Source organism: Colobus angolensis, unplaced genomic scaffold (genome assembly GCF_000951035.1).
Source record: "Colobus angolensis palliatus isolate OR3802 unplaced genomic scaffold, Cang.pa_1.0 Scaffold95, whole genome shotgun sequence".
NCBI classification, from domain to species: domain Eukaryota; kingdom Metazoa; phylum Chordata; class Mammalia; order Primates; family Cercopithecidae; genus Colobus; species Colobus angolensis.
Genome location: NW_012123487.1, coordinates 1,446,926 through 1,470,851, shown reverse-complemented (window position 1 = coordinate 1,470,851; position 23,926 = coordinate 1,446,926). Strand labels below are relative to the sequence as shown.

Below are 23,926 nucleotides of genomic sequence, written 5' to 3'. Positions count from 1 at the left end.
AAAAAGAATATTGGTCAGGTGTAGTGCCTCACGTCTGTAATACCAGCACTTTGGGAGGCCAAGGCAGGAGGATCACTTAAGGCCAGGAGTTCGAGACAAATCTGGGCAACAAAGTGAGACCCCCATTTCTACAAAATAAAAATTTAAAAATTAGCTGGGCATGGTGGCTTGTGCCTGTAGTCCTGGCTACCTTTATTTAATGATCACTGAGAATATTCTAGGCTAGTGTTTTTCAGAGTGTGGTGCATGGACAATCTGTGTCAGAATTCCTTCAGGTGCTTCCGACTGAATTAGAAGCTCCAGGACCCGGAAATCCGCATTTTAAACTTGCTCTGTAGGGGATTTTGATTCACACTAAAGACTGAGGATCACACTGTTCTAGGCACTGTTAGGTGCTGGGACCTAACACGAAACAAGGTAGACGTGGTTCCTGACTTCCCAGTATACTTATATAGGGGCTGGGGGACAGCTTATTAGTGATATGGGTGCTAGAATGGAAGACGGAAGATCACATAGCAGGTGCACCTAGTTCAGACTGAGGAGGGTACCAAAGTCGAAACTGGAGGAGGGATCTGCAGCTCTAGAGACACCTGTACTTCAGGGAAATATGGGAGCTGTCAGCTGGTGGAGACGAAGGGCAGCCGTGACTGTGAACAAAATGGCCAGGAGGAGGGCATCGTGTGTGAAGCGGGCTAAGGACCGAATTGTGAAAGACCCCAAACCACCCAGCCTTCCATCCCCTAAGATATCCGTCTTTGCCTTCGCTGGCCCTTTCGCCCGTCCCTGATCCCTCAGAGAGACCCTCTGCGGAATACGCCCGCGCCCAGGGTCGCGGAGCCGCGCACGAACATCCTGTCGCCTCGGGACAGTCTTCCGGCTCTCAGACTCCTCGAGCAAGGCGGGGTTAGGTTCGACCCAGGCGCTCCACGGCTGCCGGGAGACAGCGCCGACGCGCCAGCCCTGCGTGATGACGTCAGCGCGCCGCGCGCGCCGAGGGAGGAGCGGGCGCCGTGGGCCGGCTGGCGCGGGGGCTCTGGTAATACGGGCTGGGCGGGGGAGAGGAAGGGGTGGGGCAGGGAGCCCGCCAGAGTGCGGGGTCGCGGTCCGGACCCGGAGCACGAGCCCTAGAGCCTCTCAGCACTCGTGGCTTCTCCTAGCAGACCCCACCCGGCCTGGCGATGGAGTTTCCGGACCTCGGGGCTCACTGTTCGGAGCCGAGCTGTCAGCGCTTGGGTGAGGGGCGGAGCGCGCGGGGGGCGGGGCCCAGCGGAAAGGGACTTTGAACCGCAGGTGGGGAGGGGAGGGTGGGTTCCCAGGCTGGCAACGCCGGGGGGCGGGGCTTGAAGTTGGGGGGGGCCAGCGGCAGAGGGGGCGGGGCCAAGGAGGTAATGGGCTTGGGAAGGGGCAGTGTGTCGCAAATAGGGTGGTGTTTTCCTTCCGCTGAGTGGAAGGCTTGAGTGAGAGAGAAGGACATCGAGGTCCCCCTGGACCTGCAATCCGACCAACTCTCTGCAGATTTTCTGCCGCTTAAGTGTGATGCCTGCTTAGGCATCTTCTGCGCAGACCATGTGGCCTACGCCCAGCATCACTGTGGATCTGCTTACCAAAAGGTGAGGGGGCGATCCTCAGGGTGAAAGCGGGCAGATGGAGAATGCGTGCAGAATCCCCCAAATTCGTGTCTTACATTTCTTTTCCCTTTTGTCTTTCTGAGGCTGTTAGTGCTGGGAAACACTGTTTTCTTGAGTGTTTGTGTTGGGTCCTATCCAAGTTCTTTCAGGACCAGAGATTTGTTGGACTGGAGTGGGCCACACACTGACCCTTGCTCCTTGACTACAGGATATCCAGGTACCTGTGTGCCCTCTCTGTAATGTGCCTGTGCCTGTGGCCAGAGGGGAGCCCCCTGACCGTGCTGTGGGAGAGCACATTGACAGAGACTGTCGCTCTGATCCAGCACAGCAAAAACGTAAGGTAAACATTGTAGGGATCAGAACTACCGATGCCTGGAAACCCAAACAGCTAGTCAGAGTCTCAGCAGGGACAACCTTCTCACTTCACCTCAGATCTTCACCAATAAGTGTGAGCGCGCTGGCTGCCGGCAGCGAGAAATGATGAAACTGACCTGTGAACGCTGTAGCCGAAACTTCTGCATCAAGCATCGGCACCCACTGGACCATGATTGCTCTGGGGAGGGGCACCCAACCAGCCAGGCAGGGTAATTGCAGCCAAGTCTTCTACTTGCCTTTGGGACTATTGCATTCTTTTGGAACTGACTCAAGCTGTCGTTACAAATAGGGGAGCTTCAACCATATCCCTGTCGGCTAGGGGAGTCTTTTAGCTTTCTTTTCAAGTGCATGTTTTTCCAGAACTCCCCTCCTGAATTCCTGGGTAAGGTTGGTTCTTAGAGACATGCCAACAATATCTTTCCCTACAGACTTGCTGCCATCTCCAGAGCACAAAATGTGGCTTCTACAAGCACCGTCCCCAGCCCAAGTCGAACCATGCCTTCCTGTCCCTCTCCCAGCAGGTAGGCCTGCCCGTTTCCCTGCTCCCCCTTTTTCCCTTTCACACCTCTGACCTCCACCTCTTCAATGTTTGGTCATAGAGCCACAACCCAGTCTCCATCCTGGACAGCCCCTCCAGTGATTGCTTTGCAGAACGGCCTGGTGAGTTGGGCAGAGGTTGGATGGACAGAAACAAACACACAGAGAGTGAAGTCCAAGGACACTGGTCTTCTTTCTCCCTTTGCAGAGTGAGGATGAAGCTCTGCAGCGGGCCCTGGAAATGTCCCTGGCAGAGACCAAACCCCAGGTTCCAAGGTATGCTACCCTCTTGTGAAAGGGCAAGCTGTGGGCAAGGGTTTGGTCTGGAGGGAGGTAGGTGGGACCACTCTGACACAATGCAAGATAATCGCTGGCAACTTGGGCTCAAAATTAAGATGAACTGTATCATCCTTGACAAGTTATTTAACCCATGGAGCCTTCATTTCCTCTATAAAAACGGGGACAATACTAACACCCACCTTGTAGTGTTACTATGAAGACTGAGATAATCCCCAGCAGTGTTCGGCACCATGAGGCCCGACACACAGAGACAGATGTTCAAATTTTAGATCCTACCATCATCCAACTTAAACTGTTCCTCCCTCCCAGTTGTCAGGAGGAAGAAGACCTAGCTTTAGCACAAGCACTGTCAGCCAGTGAGGCAGAATACCAGCGGCAGCAGGTATGAGGCCGGGGTGAAGATGGGTGCTGCAGTGGGAGGGAGGAAGAAGTCAGGGATGGGGGTTCTTCCGAGTGGTGCAGAGTTTTGGAATGGTGGTTGTCCTTTGGTTTTCAGTATGACTCCAGCCTGTGCTGAGCTCTGAAGTGAGGGCCGTCCCCTCATTTCCTTGACGTTGCACCCTGTCTTCCCTTCCTTCCCCTCTCCTTGCTCCAGGCCCAGAGCCGCAGCTCGAAGCCATCCAACTGCAGCCTGTGCTAGGGCCCTGGGCTTGGGGAGGGAGGTTCACCTGAGGAGGACTGTGGCCCTCACACCTCTAGGGTACACAGGGAGAGGCGGCCCGGAGTAGCCTGGAGGGCAGAGACAAGTGGGAGTGATGTGGGGGTCGCCCTGGGAGCCTCTGGAAGGCTTTGCTAGTGTTCCAACTGAATGGGAGAGAGCAGCTAGCAACTGTTGCCTGGTTGGGCCCTCGGTGGATGCTGGCCAGGCCCTACTATGAGCCCCTTCATCATGTCATCTCCCTTGTGCTGGAGCTGCCCTGACGTGGAGTGGGCAGGAAGGGTCCTGGAGAAAATAAAGGATCTTGGCGGTTGATAGGACATATAAGTGGTGTGTTTCTCTCTCCTCTCTAACCTCAAACAGAAAAGCCATGTCAAGAATGCTAACCTGACATACGGGTAGAGGCCCACTGCAGTACCCCACCCCACAAAGCCACAGTGATCCTCACACAGGCCACATTTTTATTTCCCCAAAAGGTGTTTTTCTGAAAGGTCCCTTTCCCTTACTATAGCTAGCACCGCACCCCAAGACCAGGATGAAATAAGCTAGGGAAAGGGCATACATCTTATTCCCTTCTGGGTTTTGAGAGGGAAGTGGCCAAACTTTTGTCATCGTTCCATGGTCTGAGGCATAGTGTCTTCAGAGGTTTCTTCCTGTCCCTGCTGCTGCAGCTGCCACATGTCAGCATACACCCCACCTCGGGACAACAGAGCCTCATGCCTGGGGTGAGGAGGAAAGTGTGAGTCCCAACCATCAGTTTGACCCCAAGGGTCCTTGCCGCCAGCCCGCAGAGAGGCTGGGATGGGCAAGGGAGGTCCCCTCCAGAAGCCTCTGGGACTTCACACCCCCTTTCCTGGAGCCCTCAATTCAGAAGACCTGTCCTTTTGATCTATGTGTCTCTTACCGTCCCCTCTCCACGATGCAGCCATCCTTGATGACGAGGATCTGGTCAGCATTGACCACAGTTGAGAGCCTGAGAAGTCAAAGATCAGTTGCCTACTACCCCACCCAAAGCGGCCACACCGCCAGCCGCCCCAGGCCTGAAGTCCTGTACCTGTGTGCCACTACGATGGTAGTGCGGTTGGCACAGACTTTGGCCAGAGAAGCCTGGATGGCCCTCTCATTAGATGTATCCAGCGCTGATGTTGCCTGTAGAGAGGGTCCAAGTAAAACTGTTCCTGCCACTCAAAACCCCAATGGAAGGAGGAGGCAGGCTGCTGGCTGAGGCCTCAAGAATATACAAGAGCCTTGTTTGGGCTTGAGAACTGTAAAGTGTGTTTTGTGAGACGTGGATTCATGATATCTGTTCTAGGTGGGGACAGTGCCCAGCAGGAATGGCTTGAGCATACACAAGGGAGGAAGGAGGGGAGGAGACCCAGGGCGCACCTCATCCAGCAGAATGATGTCCGGAGCCTTGAGGATGGTGCGGGCAATGGCGACGCGCTGCTTCTCCCCACCGCTCAGCTTCAGTCCCCGCTCACCCACCTGTGTCCTGTACCCTGTGGATATTACCCACCACACATTTCTTACGTGGAAGAAACAAACGGAGGGAACAGGGGTCAGAGATTAACAGGGCAACACCAGAAGGGGAGGGGACTCTCTGCAAAGGAATCTTACCTTCAGGGAAAGCCATAATGGCATCATGGATGCCTGCAGCCTGAGCAGCAGCCTCTACCTCATCATTCCCAGCTGTGACACGGCCGTAACGGATATTGTCAGCGATGGTGTCATTAAAGAGAACAGTATCTTGGGGCACAACTCCAATGTGAGACCGGAGAGAGGCCTGGGTCACCTAGGGCCAAAAGACCACACATTCTGCCTTGTGAGATACCCCCAAGGCCTGGGAGGGAGGGTGGGCTGGCCAGAAGCACATGGGATAAGAGGCCCTGGTAAGAATCCCACCATCACTGCCCCAGATCTTAGCCGTGTGGGCAAATCACTCCTCTGTGTTTCCCCATCTTCTCTTTCTGCTTCACCAGATTGCTGTCGATGTTTTGTTGTTTTGGGATAGAGTCTCACTCTGTCACCCAGGCTGGATTGCAGTGGCAAAATCTCGGCTCACTGCAGCCTTGATCTCCTGGGCTCACGCAATCCTTCCACCTCAGCTTCCTGAGTAGCTAAGACCACAGGCACTTGCCACTATGTCAAGCTAATTTTTAATTTTTTGTTGAGATGGGGTTGCCAGGATATGTTGCCCAGGCTGGTCTCAAAATCCTGGACTCAAATGATCCTGCTGCCTTGACCTCCCAGTGTTGGGATTACAGGTGTAAGCCACCACACCTGGCTACAGAAGATCTTTGTACCTTTGTTTTTGTGTGTGTGTGTTTGTTTTTGTTTTGAGATAGGGCCTTGCTCTGTCACCTAGGCTGGAGTGCAGTGGCATGATCACAGCTCACTACAGCCTCCTGGTGGGACTACATGTGTGCGCCAGCATGGCCAGCTAATTTTTGTATTTTTTGTAGAGAGGGTGTTTTGCCATGTTGCCCAGGCTGGTCTTGAACTCCTGGGCTCAAGTGATCCACCTGCCTCGGCCTCCCAAAGTGCTAGGATTACAGGCATGAGCCACCTTTGTAGCTTTTATGGCACCACACAAATCCTTCATAGGACTACTTTACTTGTGTGACTGTAGGTTATATCATGCTAGAATGGCCCTAGTTTGTTGCAAGGGTGACATCTACTCTCTCTAGACACCCAGCCCTTATCATTCCTCCACACACAGACCCCTAAACTACAGTCTTCTCCTGAACAACCTTACCTGTGAAATGTCCTGCCCGTCTATTCGGATGCAGCCAGAGCTGATGTCATAGAAGCGAAACAGCAGGCGCAAAATTGTGCTCTTCCCTGCCCCAGATGGGCCCACCTGTTGCATTGAAAACAGTGGAAAAAATCTCAGGCCCACTGGCTTTTTTTTTTTTTTTTTTTTTCCTGAGATCGAATCTCACTCTGTCACCTAGGCTGGAGTGTAATGGCACGATCTCAGCTCACTGGAACCTCCGACTCCCAGGTTCAAGTGATTCTCCTGCCTCAGCCTCCCGAGTAGTGGGATTATAGGCGCCCACCACCACGCCCAGCTAATTTTTGCATTTTTAGTAGAGATGGGGTTTCACCATGTTGGTCAGGCTGGTCTCAAGCTCCTGACCTTAGGTGATGTGGCCACTTAAGCCTCCCAAAGTCCTGGGATTACAGGCACGTGCCACCACACCCGGCTGAGGCCCACTGGCTTTTAAGGTTCCCTCTCCAAGAGGTCACCGATGTCCGTGGAGGCTGCACCATTCAATCCTGTTGCCTGTCGTGACTGGGCTCTCTGACTCCACACCCTGGGTCACGAGCTACCATGGGCACTGAATGAGGGAAGCTTGAGGCATCTGGGCCAAGTGGCTGAGTCTCCTCTCACCAGGGCCAGTGTCTGTCCAGGCATCACAGTGAAAGACACGTCCTGCAGGGTCTCCCGCCTGCAAGGAAGGGTGCTTGCTCAGCAGGCGCCTTCCATCACCAGAGCTGCTAGTAGGCCCTGCCCCTCCCCTGCCCAGGCTCTTTTCCAAAAGCAGGGATTCAGAGCAGTGAGAAGTAGGAAGGCAGTGTGCAGAAAAGCACAGAAAAGCAAAGGAAGGCCTCACCCGTCGGTGTAGCTGAAGTGCACGTTCTCAAACTCAATTCGGCCCTTCTGAAAGCGAAGGGGCCCTGCTCCAGGAAGGTCCTTCACCTGGAAGGCCACCACCCATGTGTGCTGAGGTTCTCAGGTTTGTACTTTCCAAGCACAAGAAACACCACACAGCTCCTCCTTCCCCAAACCCTACTCCTCTCCCTTCACTCACTTCTATCTCCTCTTTAAGCAAGTCAAACATGTTCTCCATGTCAATGAAGTTGGTCTGGATCATCCTGCAAAAAGGTGCTGGTTAGGACTTCTCTGAGTAGCCAGGAAATAGTAATGTACCCTGGACAGGTGAGGGCCAGGGCTCAGATTACCTGTAGTAGGTGCCAAACCAATTGAGGGGCATGTACAGCTGGATGATGTAGGTGCCAAAGAGCACATAGTCCCCAACCTGTGGCGATCAAGGAAGCGGACCGCGTCACGGGAGGCCTGCAGGCTGCTCTTCTTGTGTCACCCTGCCCACTTCCTACCCAAGAGCCTGGTGACCCAGACACAGGCCCCAGGCCCCCTTTTCCTTGTGCCCCACTCTCTCATCCAAGATCCTGCCTCACCTGTAGTTTCTGCTCACTGACAAAGTATGCACAAAGCAGGGAGCCGGCGAGAAGCCCAAGCCCAATCACCAGGTTCTGGGTCTGATTTAGTAAAACCAGCGAAGCACTGGACTTCCACTCCAAACCCTGAGGGCAGTAACACAGGAAGAGGAATGTCCTATACACGATGGCCATCAGTGAGTCCAAACCTGGGCCCAGGCCCCTTCCACCCCAACACTCGACTATTATTCCTGGCCCTGAAAATTCTACCAGGCCAGGGTATTATTCTCTGGAGACCTCAAACCAGCATCCTCACCTGATATTTGAGGATGGCCTCTCGATAGCGTTCCACTTCATAACTCTCGGCGTTGTAATACTTCACCTGATGAATTCAAACCCAAATTATTTGGCATGGGCACAACACATGGCACTCGGCTCGTTCCCCCCAACTCTCAGTCCTCCTTCTTGATTTCAAACATCACACAAACGTCACACCCCCAGCTCTGTCAGCCCCAGTGGTCCTAACCACACTCCTCCACATCTCCACACCTTACACCACTGCCACTGGGGCCTCTGTTACCGTCTCAAAGTTCAGCAGAGAGTCCACTGCTCGTGCCCGGGTAGCGTTCTCCTGTGTGTTCATAGCGCGGCGAAACTTGGTTCTCCACTCAGTGACCACAATGGTCAGGGCTGGAGAGTGACAGGATGGGGAGCAGAATAGGACATCATCCCCAAAAGCAGAGACCAAATGTCAACGTCCACTACCTGCCATGTACACACTAAACCTATGCTCAAGCCCAGAGACCCAGATTCCACAGGGAGGCATCTCTGCAACCTGCACAAAGCCTCATGTGTAGAAAACGCTTTTGGTAAACAAATGAAAGCAAGCTGCATCTTGTTACACAAACGAGGCTTCCTTGACCTGTGTCCACAGCACAGACTTAACGTGACAAGAATGTCCTTCCCCAGCCCCTCAGCTAGATTGAGCTAAGGTTTGATTTGACAGAAGAGACCCGCCCATCACATGAGGAGCACCAGGAGCCCATTCAAGTCCACCAATCCAACACCTCCATAGGTGGGTCACTTGAGTGGGGGCAGAGCTCATGGCCAAGGGAGTCTCTGGATAGTCCATGGAGATGGTGTCACCCAGCAGCACTCACTGAGGTAAAGACTCATGCACAGGAACACAATGAGGCCAAACCAGGCGTTGAAGAACATGCTGAAGTAGATGATGCCAATGACGATGTCGGCCAGCGTGGGGATGACATTGAACACCAGGTAGCTAGGAGGGCAGGTCAAGTGAATAAGAAAGGTTTGGGAGCTTAGACCCAGCAACGCTGCCTCTAGACATTTCAGGGTAGTGTTTTATTTTCAAGCAACAGACTGGAACCAGTCTTAATTGATTCTACCCCAAGAGGTGGGTGGCTAAATCAACCATGCCCAAACTACAGAATTCTCTGTATCAATCACAGTGAATGAGGGAGACCTTCAGGCATGAAAGAAAAACATATCTCCATAATGTTCTGGTAATAAGCAACTCTGAGAATGATGGCTATGTCACAATACCATTTGTTTTAGCAAAAACCTCCACGATACCATATTAGTTATGTGAGTCTGCATATATAGTATGTATGTAAAAATGCAAAAAAGCAGAACCCAGCCGGGCACGATGGCTCACAGCTGTAATCCCAGCACTTTGGAAGGCCAGGTGGGCAGATCACGAGGCCAGGAGTTCGAGGCCAGCCTGGCCAACATGGTGAAACCCCGTCTCTACTAAAAATACAATAGCCGGGCGCGGTGGCTCAAGCCTGTAATCCCAGCACTTTGGGAGGCCGAGACGGGCGGATCACAAGGTCATGAGATCGAGACCATCCTGGCTAACCCGGTGAAACCCCGTCTCTACTAAAAAAAATACAAAAAAAAACTAGCCGGGCGAGGTGGCGGGTGCCTATAGTCCCAGCTACTCGGGAGGCTGAGGCAGGAGAATGGCATGAACCCGAAAGGCGGAGCTTGCAGTGAGCTGAGATCTGGCCACTGCACTCCAGTTTGGGCGACAGAGTGAGACTCCGTCTCAAAAAAATAAATAAATAAAAAATAAAAATACAATAATTAGCCAGGCACACTGGTGCACGTCCGGTCCGTAATTCTAGCTATTCAGGAGGCTGAGGCAGGAGACTTGCTTGAACCTGGGAGGCAGACGTTGCAGTGAGCAGAGATTTACACTACTGTACTCCAGCCTGGGTGACAGAGCGTGACTCTGTCTCAAAAAAGAGCAGAACCCAACATACTGAAGAGTGGGAAGCTCTGAAGAAGTGAGGGCAGCTCGAAAGAGATTTGCCCTCTGCCTGCATTACCTGAGTTATTAGGAGAGCATGTATACAATAATCCTATGATTTAAAAAACACCAAGGTGGGAGGGGCAGCTCCTCAGGCAAGGTCTGTTCTCTTCCTCCTACAGGCCCCTCTCCCTGCTTCTCTGGCTCCACCCTCCCACATGCCCTTTCCACTGGGGTGGCACCTGAGCAGCCCTGTGACACTGGATGTGCCCCGATCCGCGATCCGCAGCACCTCCCCTGTGCGGCGCCCCAGGTGCCAGCGCAGTGAGAGCTCGTGCAGGTGGGAGAAGATGCGCAGCTCCATCCGCCGAGACGTGAACTGCTGCACCTGGATCCACAAGAAGGTGCGCAGGTTGCTCACGAAGCCTGTAGGAAGCCAGGGGAGGCCTCAGTAGGGCCTGGGAGCTGAGGGATGTCAGCCCAGCACCAGGAAGTGAAAGGTCTGAGAGCACATGGGGGCTGGGGAGGAATGCTGGGAGAGGTGGATGGTGAGGGAATGCCTGTGGGAGGGGACTGTACCTAGCAGGGTAAGGGCGGAGTCTCTCATACCTGTACTGCCAGTGCCACCCCCCTGGAGGAACTTGAGGAAGACGTAGCTAGTAACAGTCCAGGCCAGAGAGCTCCAAGGTGCCTTCTCAGTCAGCAAGTTCACTGTGGAGAAAAAGAGTCAGAGCCCACTTATGGCACCCAGGACTCTCTTCAGGCAAAATGGCCCCAGGTACCAGCCACAGCCTCTTTCTGACCACCCAGCTCTGTCCCACCTCCCTAGGTAAGGACCACCCCAGCCACCAAACTGATGAAGGACCAGCACACTGAGCTGGCACTCCTCCTGCTCACCAATGTTCCTATAGAATATAGGCACCAACACGTTGAGTGCCCGTTCCAAACCCATGAGCCCCAGGCAGATGAGCACCACCACCTGCAGAGCTGGACTCCCTCGAGGCCACAGGTAGCCACTCAGGAGGCGGAGCTTCCTGCCAAAATTTCGCCAGGTAGACTGTTGGGCTGTTGACTGAACCTAGGATGGTGAAACACGTAGGAGGGGAGCTCAGAAATCAAGCAAGTGCACTAGCCAAAAACCCATTAGGGAAAAACATATTGGGTTATAGCTCCCAGGTATCTCAGACCCACAAGTGATCCTTGATGGGGTCAGAAAAACTAAGTTGCAAACTGAGATTTGGAAGAGAAGCGTTTCATTTTGCAGGGAAGGAATGATGACAGGGAATGAAATGAAGAGACTCTAGGATTCAGAAACTGAGGTGGGGCCTGGTGCAGTGGCTCATGCCTGTAATCCCAGCACTTTGGGAGGACGAGGCAGGTGGATCACCTGAGGTCAGGAGTTCAAGACCAGCCTGGCCAACACGGTGAAACCCCACCTCTACTAAAAATACAAAAATTAGCCGGGTGTGGTGGTACACACCTGTAATCCCAGCTACTTGGGAGGCTGAGGCACGAGAATTGTTTGAACCCAGGAGGCAGAGGGTGCAGTGAGCTGAGATCGCACCACTACACTCCAGTCTGGGCGACAGAGCAAGATTCTGTCTTAAAAACAAAAGGAGGCTGGGTGCGGTGGCTCACGCCTGTAATCCCAGCACTTTGGGAAGCCGAGGCAGGCAGATCACGAGGTTAAGAGATCGAGACCATCCTGGCCAACGTTGTGAAACCCTGTCTCTACTAAAAATACAAAAATTAGCTGGGCATGGCGGCATGTGCCTGTAGTCCCAGCTATTCAGGAGGCTGAGGCAGGAGAATTGCTTGAACCCGGGAGGCAGAGGTTGCAGTGAGCCAAGATCGTGGCACTGTATTCCAGCCTGGTGACAGAGCAAGACCTTGTCTCCAAAAAAAAAGAAACTGAGGTGTACCTGGCTCCTTTCCACATCTTGGTCCTCTTCATGAACCTGCAATGTATAGGACTGGGGACGAAGTCCAGGGGCCCAGAGACCCAGGACAAACAGCCCTCCAGAGACCACATACCGCAGCACCCACAGGCTAAACTGAACCTAGAATGAAATATAAGTGGAGAGAGTATCATTGAGGATAAAATTTCATTGTATTACTACTTATAATAGGGCCAGGGACTGGTGTCATGAATACATGCAGCACTTACAGGCTTAAAAAAAAAAAAAGCAAAACCACAGTGACTCAGCAAAGACACACCCCACCAGCTGGCTATCAGCTCCCCTCAGGACTCAGCCCCTCCCTTCTCCCTTTGCTTAGAGGCATCCTAAAGCCTGGAAGCAGTGTGACTGGACATGCAGTGCTTTCTCCCAGGCCCGGCCGGCAGAGGCTTCCCCCCTGCCCACAGAGTCCCTCACCTGCTGGCCCAAGTCCGCCCTTGCCCACCACCACTGTGGGCTGTTCCAAGACACCAGGGCCAAGTTCTCGGCTGCAAACGCCACAGTCCAGAGGAGCAGGAGACCCGGGCTGTGCCTGAACTTGATCCAGATGCCCATTGCCAGACGCTGCCGCGCCTGGCTCCGCTCCACGACGAGCAGCCACAGGCCACAGGCACCGGCCAGACTCTCCAGCACGGAGGCCAGCAGTAGGTAGCTTGGCAGTGGGGCCCCCCGGGCAGTGCCCACCCGGCCAGCCAGGCCAGCCAGGGGCAGCGCCACCTGAAGTGTGGCCAGAAGCAGCTGCAGCACGTAGGGAGAGACGCGAGGGCCGGTCCCCCAAGACAGCGAATCAGTACCAGCGGGCGGCTCCCGGGGTCTGCAGGGAAGAGCCAGCACCAAGGCCAGAGCCCCCAGCGCCATCCGCGTCGAAGGCACCAGCGTGAAGAAGAAGCAGGGGCTCAGGCCATCCTGCATCCAGGCCGGACCCATGGGCCCTTCGGCCTCGCAGTAGTTGCCCACAGTCACCATGGCCATGCGTGGACACAGTCCGAGACTAAGGGCACTGCGGGACCAAAGGACGGGACTGATCACTCGGAGAGGGGCGAGGACATCCGGGTGTCTCGGCTCACGTAGCCGCTGGGCGCTAAGCTGCTGGGGTCCCGAGAAGGGACGCACGTGGACCAGGCCTCACTGCCCACTCCCCTCGCGCACGCGCCGCCGCCACGCACTCACGCAGGGCACGTACGCCGTCTGAGCCCGACCCCACTGGCTCTGGGCCCGGGACCCTTCCGCCGACTGCAGGCCCACGGGAATGCTCGGTTTTGGACTCGCACCGTGATCCTCGGGCGTAGCCCCGCCCACATGACCGCCTCCAGCCCCTACCCAGGGTTCCCATTGGCCAAATGTCTCCGAAGGGGGGCGGGGGAAATGGTGCACGCGAGGAATGCAAAAGAGAGGTAGAGCCGGCTTGTTTACGTGCTCAGGGCGGGAAATCCGACCACCACGTTCGGTTGGAAGCCTCCACGGAATCGTGGCTTGGGGCTGGAAACAGACCTCCACGGAACCGTGGGTCGGAAGCTGCCCTTCCGCCAGCCGCCTAGCTCAGCGTATCTGAGCGACGGCCTAAACATACTTTGCTCTAGACCCCGGCCGAGTCCATCCCATTTCTCTTGTTTCCAGGATTCTAGCCGCGCGAGACAACAAGAAATCTGGTCAAACTCCCTTTTTATTAAGGGTTATCAAGCTGTACACGGTCCGTACCCTGCTCCGCTCCGAGTTCGGGCAGCGTAATTCACCACTCTCCCAAAGCCGGACCACAGCTGGGTGAGGGGTGGGACAGAGTAGGAGCAGTCCCAGCATGCAGTGCAGCAGCCCAAAGCCTCGGGCGAGGCATCGCCCTTCACCCCCCTCCAGGGGACAGCGAGATGCGGGCCAGAGCTCTCTTGCTGGGACGTACATAGCTGAGGTCACCCTCCAGCCCGGTCTGTCCCATGTGCAGGTGATGGGGGGTACGATAAGCAGCAATGAGGGCCCAGGAAGACCTTAGTCTCCTGGGGGCCCATCCTAAAAGTTGGAAAGGGCAGCAAAGTATTTCCATCCTGCTCCTACAATTTAGAAACCTCCTTTCTTAGTGTCAAAAGATAGCGTTGAGGGGAGCTGGAAGCTAGGGCCTTCACCCCAACGCAAAGCAAAAGCCGAACGGAACGGGAGCAAGCGAACAGAACAGGAGCAAGCAGCACACACAGGCCAGTGATGTGCAGGAAGCGGAGAGAGGTGAGCCGGCTGCAGCACTGGGCGAGAACTGCAGGTGAGGTAAGGGCCACAGCCTGACCTGCTCATCTATTGAGGGGGCTAGGGAACGTTGCAGGGGTTGAGGGTCCAGGCCCAACCTCCCCACTCCACAGTTGGCACAGGTTCTCCCTGCTTGGCAGCTTCTGTGGTGGGCAGCCCTCTGGGGACTTGCAGGGGTAGGTGTAAAGGTGGCAGTACTGGGGCTGGGCTGGGGACCGGTTTCTAGCACCACACTCTGAGCCAAGGGGGTCCTGGGGATGAGGCTAGAGTCCTGTGTGCCCTCAGTTCCTAGGCCCCAAATTCCTCTCCTGGGGCTGTGGCAAGCCCAGTGTTGGCACCTCCATTGGCCAGGCACAGACACACAAACACCACACACGTGGGGCCAGGCAACACTCAGAGGAGCCCTCCCATGGCGGAAAGACGGGATGGGATGGCAGGGCAGCGGTGGCCTCCATCCTGGGCCATAGGAACCCTGCTCAGCTTTGTCTATACCTGTGGAGAGAAAGGGTTGGTAACAGAGATAGTCTTCAGCTACTGGTTGATACCTGCTAGCCCCACAGAAACCTAGAGATAAAGGGACAGGAAAGGTTGATTCCTGGGGAGGTAAGGAAAGGAAAAACCAAGCCCTGCAGAGCAGTTGAGAAAAGAAGGGGTAGTGTATTTTGGAGGGGAGGGTACAGAATCTCTGCGTGGGGGTGGGGCATACCTTCCTTCCCCTGAAAGGCTGTTACCTCACCCTGGACAGTTACTACTTCTGGCACTTGTTCCTAGGTCCTGGGGCCCTTACCTTGTGCACCTGAGGGGGTAGCTCATCCTCCGAGCCCTCTTCGGGCACGGGCTCAGGGTGCCTTGATGCCGACTGCCCATCTTCCGCCCACCCTCCAAGAGGCAGCCGAGAGAAATGAGAGGAAGCCCGGGGCACTGTGCCAGGATCTGGAGACAAGTAAGAGTAAGCATACTCACAGAAGGAACACAAGAATGAGGAACAGGCTGCGGGCTGCTTGGGGGGTGAGTCTTTGGGCCTGGTCCCTCAGACCTCTTTCTTCCCCTGGAGAGGCCCTGGAAGAACTACTCTTCCCTGCAGCCTGTTTCTTTCTATACCCCCAACTGGATACCTGTGATGCCGCCGTAGCGCCTCTGGAAGCCCCCGTGCAGGGCGGTGGTCTCAGGAGCTCCAGGCCGGGGTGCTGCACAGGGATAGCTGGCAGAGCGAGGGATAGACTGGGGGGCCCGGGCGCCCTCGCCCCCTTCATCAGGGGCGCTTTCTCCACTCTCATCACTCTCCCGGCGGTGCCATACATGCCGCTCAGGTTCAGCCTGGGCCTGCTGCTTGTGGAGCTGGAGAAATGGGGGGCTCGTTAGTGGGGGACAGAAGGATGTCCATCTGAAACAGCTGCCCTCCAACCTGCTATCAGTCAGTTCCTGCTTTACCCCTTCCCTGAGAATCCTTGCCTCAGAGCACCTATTATGTTAATAGTGTGTAATATACCTCTGATCTTTGCAGGTTACATTCACAAGCCTGTGTTGTAATGGCCCTCATTTTACCTATTCATTTGATTCAAGAACAAACCGACTGATGGTCTAAGTGCCAGGCACTCTTTTAGGTGTGGGGAGACAGCAGTGAACAAAACAGACAGAAATGCCAGCCCTTGTGAGGCTTATATACTGGTAGAGGGGATACAGAATAAGCAAATAAGGAAAAAGCACGGTATGTCACATGGTGCTAAATGCTATGGAGAAAACTAAGACAGGAAGACTCAGGAGGGTGGCAAGGAAGCCTTCTACTGAGAGTAATCAGAGAAAGTCTTAGGGAAACGGCAGCTGCAGAGACCTGAGAAGAAGGAGGAGGCCATCTGGATATCCCAGGGAAGTGGATTCTAGGAAGGGGAAACTGCAAGTGTGTGAAGGCCCTGGATGAGAGCACGCTTAGCTAAAAAGGGTATTAAGAAGGTAGATATGGGATTGGGGGTGGCAGAGCAGGTAAATGGCAGAGAAGGGTTTGGAACCCCAGTCTTACTTCTCCGCATCTAAACCCTCTACTCTGTTTTTCAGCTGCGTACTCACCTGGTGCATATAGAGGGCATGCAGGCTCATCTCTGTGGACGCGTATTCCGACAGCACCAGGCTCTGCAGCTGTCCTTCCCACACGCTGCTCCCGGAGCTGGCTGTCCTGGCATCCACCCTGTCTCTCCCAGTACAGACAGACAGCAGCTGTGAACTTTTCCAAGACCCACACAAGCTGCTGAGGGCTGCCATGCCCTCCCATCTTGGCCCCCATTTACTCACCCAGAGCCTGTCATGGTGCTGTGCGCCCGGCCCGTGGGCGCCTGCCCAGGTTGCAGCGGGGAGAAGGAGCGCAGGGCAGAGGCCACTTCAGCCCTGTGCCTGGAGCCCTGCAGGTCTCTGGGCAGTGGAGGGCCCCGGCAGGATGAGCCAGCTACTACATTTGCAATAAGGCTCAGGGGCTATGAAAGAAAGGGGTAGGGGTAGGTAGAATTCTTAAGAAACGAAAGGCCGGGCGCGGTGGCTCAAGCCTGTAATCCCAGCACTTTGGGAGGCCGAGACGGGCGGATCACGAGGTCAGGAGATCGAGACCATCCTGGCTAACATGGTGAAACCCCGTCTCTACTAAAAAATACAAAAAACTAGCCGGGCGACGTGGCGGGCGCCTGTAGTCCCAGCTACTCGGGAGGCTGAGGCAGGAGAATGGCGTAAACCCGGGAGGCGGAGCTTGCAGTGAGCTGAGATCCGGCCACTGCACTCCAGCCTGGGCGGCAGAGCGAGACTCCGTCTCAAAAAAAAAAAAAAAAAAAAAAAAAAAAAGAAACAAAAAAGGCCTCCAGGGTCCTCTAGTATTCTGTATCTCAGGCCCCAATGGTGCATACTGAAGAGACAGAAGGAAGCCTTCCACCCCATGCCCGGTCCTCAACTCCCAGTTCCTGAAGTCCACTCTGCCCATCATCTCCCAGTCCCCAGGAACACACCTCAGACTCAGATTGTAAGGACTGGATAGACGTAAAGAGGGCATTTTCAGGGAGCAGACCCCCTTGGGCGAGGCTAGCAGCTGCTCCATCCCGCTGAACCTGCTCCTTGAGGAAGCCTAGGAAGGCTGTGCTCTCACGTGGTGGCTGCCAGCCAGGGTTGGTGATGGCAAAGTGCATGAGTGACAACTCTGTCTTTCCATCCTCGGCTTGCTGGTACACTGAGGCCTCTGTCTGCCCAGCAGACAGCCACTGCACAAGGAAGAGCAGAGTAAGCAGGACTGTTCTCTTCCAGGAGCCTTCCTGCACCTTCCCTATTAGTGGAGAGGCCTTACCCTTGGAGGATGGAAACCACAGTGCACTATCAATCTTTCCCAGGGGCCCTGGTGCCCCCCACCCCAGGCGGGGCCGCATGCTGAGCCAGTTACTTGTGTTGTGCCTTTCTTAAGGGAGCTTGGCCCAGGGTGCAAATTAGGGCTGAAATCCAGCCCAGGCTCCCAAGCAGTGTGCCCCTGGTATAGGATTGCCTTTGTGTGACTCAGAAGAGGTGTCTTTTTGTGGTTTTCCCAAAGACACTGTATGTTCCAGCATTATCCCTGGCCACCTGGCTCCTGCCTCTCCCAGTACCTGGGGATGACCATGCTGGCGAACATCCATCTGAGCAAAGGAGCAGGTATCTCCCACACCAACGACCTCCACGGTGAAGTTTCGGAAGAAGTCTATAATCTCCAGGGCCCGTGGGCGCAGGCAGAAGATGAGGATGAGGGGTGTGACAATGGGGCTCAGCAACTCTTCCAAAATGAACACCTAAAAGGGCGGGACCAAGGTCACAAGCGAGCAGGAGGGAGCCCAGCCCTCACCACCAAGCTACCAGCCAGTCTCTAGCAGGCCCTAACTCCAACTCCACTCACTGCCTTGTACTGGAAGAGCTGGGCAAACTCGTCCCGGGTCTGTGAGCGGTGGGCATTACCCTGCCAGTGGTCAGGCATGTAGTGGATGTGAGCGAGGATCACGCGGAGCAGCTGCTCAGGGCAGAACACCATGTGCTGGTCCGGGATAAAGGACCTAGTGGGATCAGGGTCATGGTGAGATGTAAGCCTTTCCCAGGAATGCTAGACTGCTTGTTCCCGCCTGCGGCCCTGGCCCACCTGCACACGGTCACAGTGACCCCCAGGAGTGTGACGGTGGTCAGGACGTGTTCCACAGCCAACACATCTTCGTCATAAATGGTGAGGGCAATAAGCACAGCCAGGATGGAGCCAGCAAAGAAGGCTCCATTCTTGGCCAGCAGTGTCAAAAGAGGTGACAAGAAGCAATTCATGTACTTGGAGGCGGGCTTGTAACCACGGTTGAGGCGGGACTGCAGCTCGTGCTCCAGCTCGTTGAAGTGGCGGAGGTAGCAGCGGCCATAGAGTGACCAGCAGCGTGCTCCCAGGGCCCCCGGCTCCCGCTTCAGCACCTCAGCATAGCTGAAGAAGGCATAGAGGATTTGCCATATGAGGATGAGGGGGCACAGCAGGAAGTTAGCGATGCCAATCCACAGGATGCGGTTGCTGAGGCGCTGGGCCAGCTCTAGCCGTTGCCCCCCACGTTTGTACTCGGCCTTGAGGCTCCATTCATTGAGAAACAGAGAGCCAGGTCCCCAGAAGAGGATCAGCTCAAAATTGTACTTGAGGCCACGGGTGAAGAAGACGGCCTCCCCGAGGCCAGGCAGGCGGAAGCGCAGAGGCAGGAGGGATTTGTTAACCAGTGCCACCATGTAGTTCTGGAAACGGAGGATGCGGTGATAGATGTCCAGTTCTGTCAGCTCACGTTTGTGGATGCAGATCTGGTGCTCCTTCTGAGTCTGCACGATCCGGGCCTGCACTTCCTGCCACGTGCAATACGGAAGGGCAGACTGCAGGGTGAGGTGGGGAAGAGACAAAGTATGGAAGGTGGAGTTGTTGCCTCGACCCCCTTGCCCTGTATTAGAAGTGAGGTTCAAGGGTTGTGAGCTTAAGAGACACTTCCTGACCTGCCAGTGACAGATAAGGACAACTGATGCCCAGGTATACACCCATACCTCCCAATACATCTTAGACTATGGGCTAAGTGCTCAACTTCCCAGTCTTACCATAGGGATGCGCAGAGCATGCAGGTAGAAGGAGTGGATCTCCCAGTAGCAGCAAATGTTATAGATGAACTTGATAAGCCGGTGGATCCAGAAGACACCAGCAATGAACAGGATGGTGATAAGGGAGCCATTTTCCTGAATCCTGGTGGGAAAAAAGAAGGGGAGGAGAGGTGGCCCTCAAGGAAGGAGTCTTGGTAGAGACGCTGCTATCCTGAAGTATTTTTGCAAGACTGAGCCTGAGTCAGTTCTGGAGTATGAGTTGCTGCCTCAGACTCCACTCTATTACCCACCTGCTAGCAGAACTCAAGGCTATGGTGTCCTCTTGACTTGCAGCCCTTACCTGGCACTACAGACCTGAGCAGGCAAAAAGGCGTCTGGCAGAGTGACCTTGACGGGTTCAGTAGGGTGAAGACTGTGGTTCACCATCTTGTTGGCAAATAGGATGTCATAGTCCACGCAGCTGACCAGGAAGGTAGTGAAGGCAACCACAAAGAGGAACTGCCTGGAGAGTTGGAAAGAAGGAGTGCAGTCTGAGAGCCAGAGAGGCCCCAGTGAAACCCAGTGGGAAGAGAAGAGTCTGGAGGTAGCAGAACAAGACTGGAAACTGGAAGGGCCTGGAGAACTCCCAGTGGGCCCTCTCTGCTCCTCAGCCCCACAGAACTGTCTCAGGCCCACTCTTTGCTCTTAGCCTCAGCTGCCACAGCTGCAGCCTGCTTTCCTCACCTCATGGTAACCTCAGCCACCACTTCTGGACTCTTGAAGGTTTCATCCTGTGGGTCTCTGATCTCCAGTCCCTGATTGCCTTTTGAGGTTGTAGTTAAAAGCCCTTGGGGGAGTTTTCTGATTGAAGGAGGGCTTCTTAGCCCCTTCCCCTTTGGCAATGCTATATGGCTTCTCTCTCCCAGGAGGCTCTCTGCCTAGGAGCAGGCCATGGTACAGCCAAGGCAGAACAGAGGCTTTTCTCTGTGGCTGGCATCTCTGAGACCTCCTGACTGAACAATGTATTTTCCACTGGAGCATTGAGATGATCAAGGTCAAGACTTGAGTTCTTTTTTCTTTTCCTTTTTTTTTTTTTTGAGAGAGAGTCTCACTCCGTCACCTGGGCTGCAGTGCAGTGACACAATCTCAGCTCACTGCAACCTCTACCTCCCAGGTTCAAGTGATTCTTGTGCCTCAGCCTCCCAAGAAGCTGGGACTACAGGCATGCGCCACCACACCCGGCTAATTTTTGTATTTTTAGGGCCTCCCAAAGTGCTAGGATTATAGGTGTGAGCTGCCGTGCCCAACCAAGGCCTGGGTTCTCTTCACGGAAGAGATAAGACTTGGAAAGCTTTTCTTTTGAGAAAGCTTGGCCGGGCACGGTGGCTCATGCCTGTAATCCCTGCACTTTGGGAGGCCGAGGTAGGTGAATAACCTAACCTGAGGTCAGGAGTTGGAGACCAGCCTGGCCAACTTGGTGAAATCCCATCTCTACTAAAAATACAAAAACAATTAGCCAGGCATGGTGGCACATGCCTGTTGTCCCAGTTACTAAGGAGGCTGAGGCAGGAGAATCACTTGAACCTGGGAGGCAGAGATTGCACCGAGCCAAGGTCGCACCACTGCACTCCTGCCTGGGCGACAGAGTGAGACTCACTCCATCTCAAAAAAAAGAAAGGTGAAGCTGTAAGTTTTGGTGCCACACCCAGTCCCTGAACTACAGAGGTCTACAAAGTTTTAGCCTAGGACTGAGTTGTACTGGCAGGTTGGGCCAGGCATGAGTGCAAGGAGAGGAAAGACTAAGACGTATTCTTTTACCACATCATCTGTCCCTTCTTATACTTACATGAGCTCAAAGATCTCCCCGATGAGCATACATGTGAAGCCATTCTTCTGGTGCAGATTATAAACGTATAATTGTTAAGAAAAAGTGGTCAGTAAAGACAGCAGGTAAGAGCACAGACTTTGGTGTCAACACACTCAAGCTTAAGTCCTGGCTCTGTGACTTTCTAGCTGTGTGACTTTACCAAGTTACTTAACCTCTCAACTTTTGTCCGTCCACAGTGGCACATTAGGAATGAATAACACTTATCTCATGGGAGTATTAGGTCTGAGATAATGCATGTAAAGTATTTAACACAGAGCTGACACAGAATGAGTCAAAAGATGTTACTTTTTACGATTATTAACATCCCATCAAAAACGAGGCTCGGCTGGGTGTGGTGGCTCACGCCTGTAATCCTAACATTTTGGGAGGCTGAGGCGGGTGGATCACTTGAGGTCAGGAGGTTCAAGACCAGCCTTGCCAACAATGGTGAAACCCTGTCTCTATGAAAAATACAAAAAATAGCCAGGCATCGTGGTAGGTGCCTGTAATCCCAGCTACATGGGAGACTGACGCAGGAGAATCCCTTGAACCCGGCAGGTGGAGGTTGCAGTGAGCTGAGATTGCCCCTGGACTCTAGCAGCAACAGAGACTCCATCTCAAAAAAAAAAAAAAAAAAAAAAATGGAGGCTTACCCTTAGAAAGGCTCCACAAATTAACACCACAAAGTAGACACGGGCAACAGATCTTGGTAAATGTGGGCTATCATTACTTAATGATGATTTCACCAGCCTCTTTCAGCCTCAGGATGAGCTCCATTCCCCATTCCAGGTATTAGAGTCAAACCTACCCCCACCTTCCACCAGAGACCCGGCTTAGAGAGACACTAAAGGTCCCAGAGCTCCAACTCGGAAACACAAAAGGATATTCGAGAGAAGAAGAGGTCAAGGTTTTCAATATGGTGCCACGGTGCTGTGGGATAGGAACAGAGATGTCAGAGCTCTGGGAGAACACAAGCCCCTTGCTCCCTCCACGGTCTTCCATCAGCTCTCCCTATGGCTGTCATGTCCAAGAACTCACACTTGCTCCCCTCAGCGACGTGCACCAACAGGTCCTCTTCCCCTGGGGGTGAATCACTGTAGGAGGCCTCTAGGCGCTGGTATTCAGTGTCAAACTGCGCCATCACCACCACCCCCTGTCCACCTTGACCACCTGCCAATGAGGAAGAAGAGACCCTGATTCAGTTCCAGCTGCTGCCCACGGGCTGCCCTGCCTAGTGCCAAAAGGAGTAAGAAAGTACCGTTGGGCTTTGTCTCCACTACCAGCCTGCTTGGCTCAGAGGCAGAGAAGTAGTAACACAAGGAAGGCAGTAAGCTCAGGGCTAGGGGGGCCTTAACTCTGGCCAGTCTGGGCATCTACTGCTGCCTTCCTGGCCCAAAGCCAGAATCTGCCCCTTTGTTGGAGGCTGTTTCATCTTCCATTTAAAGGACAGAAAAGTCCCTCCCCCACCCTGGTCTCCCAAGAGACTAGCAGGTTGGAAGCACTTTGCAAACAAATGTTTGAGAAAAGCACATGGCCCTACCAGCTCCATGGACAGTATGTGCTCCACTCCAGCCCTCGATGCTCTGCAGCTGCTGGAGGAGAAGATGTCAGGCCCCAGAGAGTGGGGAGTGGGGATAAAAAGGAACCCCACCCTCCCACCCATCCACACCCCATGAAGAGGAGGCCAAGCATGGGGCAGGAAGGCTGCAGTGAGGAAGAAGCACCCTTCCAGCCCAGGACTACCAGCACTTCCTCTGGCTGCGCTAAACAGGGCCACTGTTCCAACTCCAGAGTCTCAAGAAGTAACTTAGGGACCCCATGGAGAATGAGTGGGTACAGACCTGAGGCCAGGGGCCCCTCTGGACTCTCTCCATTGCTCCACCTTAGCCTCAGAAATGACATACTTCTCAGGGTCCACAAAACCCCAAGAGAGTCTTTCCTCAAGAGGACCTTTCTGGTCACCCTCTTCTTACTTCCCTAGCACCAAAGATCCAGCCGGTGAGCAAACCTGCTGGATGGGAAACCTTGACTGGGTCAGTGTAGACCCCCGATCCTAGGTGAATTTGTGGGTTCCCTAGGTCCTGGGAGCCAGGCATGGTCGTGGTACTCACCTGTCCGTGCAGCCCCTGGGGGCCGTGGATCTTGGCCCAGCCTGGCCCCGGTGGGATTCCCTGGGCAAGTGAGAGTCCTGCCCCTCAGGGAAGTCACCACTCACAGGGTCCGTGTGGACCAGGGCCCGTGGAGCCCCGGCCGGCTGGGCCTAGGCTTAGGGGTTCCTGCGGATGTTCCGGGGATCGAGTCAGCCCTACAGCTGATAGCCCGGGTGGGCTGGCTTGCCTCCCCACATCCAGCCGCGGCGACCGTGGACCGGAGTCCACTTCGCCCCAGGGTCGCCCGGCCCCAGGCCAAGGGCTGGCAGCTCCCAACAGCGGACAACCTTGTGCGCGGCCCCGGCGCCCGCGCGCGCCCTCGTCTGCGCGCGCCCGCAATCAAAACATTCCGGCTGCACGCCCCCGCCCCGCCGGCGGCGCCCCTTCCCCCGTTACCTGCCGCGAGTTCACTTAGGGCTCCGCAGGCACCCCTGGGCAAGGCCAGACACGGGCCCTGGGATTCCAATAACTGTCTCACGTCTCACCTCAGAAACAGCGACCCGTGTGATTCCAGAGGCTCCGCCGGCTCGGCTCGGCTCGGCTTGGCTCGGCCCAATCCGGAGCGCTAGGCCCGGTGTCTGCCACTCACTGTCACCCGCAGCCAGGCTGGCCAATAAGCACGGGGGGTGGAGACACAACTGCCAATTCTCGGCTTCAGAGACGAGACTAAAGGCTCGAGGCGGGTCTCGGACAG

The 23,926-nt window shown here is 54.8% G+C and overlaps 3 protein-coding genes across 5 annotated transcripts; 1 reads left to right on the top strand and 2 right to left on the bottom strand.

The window, feature by feature from the left end:
• Positions 1-980: 980 nt before the first annotated feature.
• Positions 981-3,815, top strand: ZFAND2B (zinc finger, AN1-type domain 2B). Of its 2 annotated transcripts, XM_011932222.1 has the most exons (10): positions 981-1,036; positions 1,161-1,233; positions 1,516-1,610; positions 1,837-1,968; positions 2,061-2,212; positions 2,432-2,524; positions 2,603-2,663; positions 2,749-2,816; positions 3,150-3,222; positions 3,436-3,815. In XM_011932222.1, exons 2-10 carry the CDS (start codon positions 1,179-1,181, stop codon positions 3,478-3,480), a joined length of 774 nt encoding a protein of 257 aa, XP_011787612.1. In that variant the 5' UTR covers positions 981-1,036; positions 1,161-1,178; the 3' UTR covers positions 3,481-3,815. The 2 variants fall into 2 exon arrangements, with proteins under 2 accessions (XP_011787612.1, XP_011787613.1); XM_011932223.1 differs by lacking the exon at positions 1,837-1,968 and having other exon boundaries at positions 1,158-1,233.
• Positions 3,816-3,945: 130 nt separating this feature from the next.
• ABCB6 (ATP-binding cassette, sub-family B (MDR/TAP), member 6 (Langereis blood group)) lies at positions 3,946-13,263 on the bottom strand. Its single transcript, XM_011932219.1, has 19 exons — positions 12,331-13,263; positions 11,878-12,015; positions 10,853-11,033; positions 10,565-10,666; positions 10,198-10,381; positions 8,841-8,962; positions 8,261-8,370; positions 7,997-8,062; positions 7,702-7,827; positions 7,465-7,541; positions 7,314-7,377; positions 7,116-7,201; positions 6,893-6,950; positions 6,254-6,358; positions 5,116-5,290; positions 4,885-4,997; positions 4,553-4,647; positions 4,403-4,471; positions 3,946-4,218 (listed from the first exon to the last, which is right to left on the bottom strand). Exons 1-19 carry the CDS (start codon positions 12,883-12,885, stop codon positions 4,107-4,109), a joined length of 2,538 nt encoding a protein of 845 aa, XP_011787609.1. The 5' UTR covers positions 12,886-13,263; the 3' UTR covers positions 3,946-4,106.
• A 295-nt stretch (positions 13,264-13,558) lies between these two features.
• Positions 13,559-23,900, bottom strand: ATG9A (autophagy related 9A). 2 transcript variants are annotated; one of them, XM_011932220.1, is made up of 16 exons: positions 23,718-23,865; positions 22,623-22,674; positions 22,121-22,252; positions 21,969-22,012; positions 21,062-21,126; positions 19,577-19,738; positions 19,237-19,378; positions 18,272-19,020; positions 18,035-18,188; positions 17,751-17,930; positions 17,127-17,375; positions 16,429-16,607; positions 16,207-16,324; positions 15,258-15,480; positions 14,930-15,075; positions 13,559-14,634 (listed from the first exon to the last, which is right to left on the bottom strand). In XM_011932220.1, the coding sequence occupies exons 3-16, from the start codon at positions 22,221-22,223 to the stop codon at positions 14,629-14,631; spliced, it is 2,520 nt and encodes an 839-aa protein (XP_011787610.1). In that variant the 5' UTR covers positions 22,224-22,252; positions 22,623-22,674; positions 23,718-23,865; the 3' UTR covers positions 13,559-14,628. The 2 variants fall into 2 exon arrangements, with proteins under 2 accessions (XP_011787610.1, XP_011787611.1); XM_011932221.1 differs by lacking the exon at positions 22,623-22,674 and having other exon boundaries at positions 23,718-23,900.
• Between the last annotated feature and the right edge of the window lie 26 nt (positions 23,901-23,926).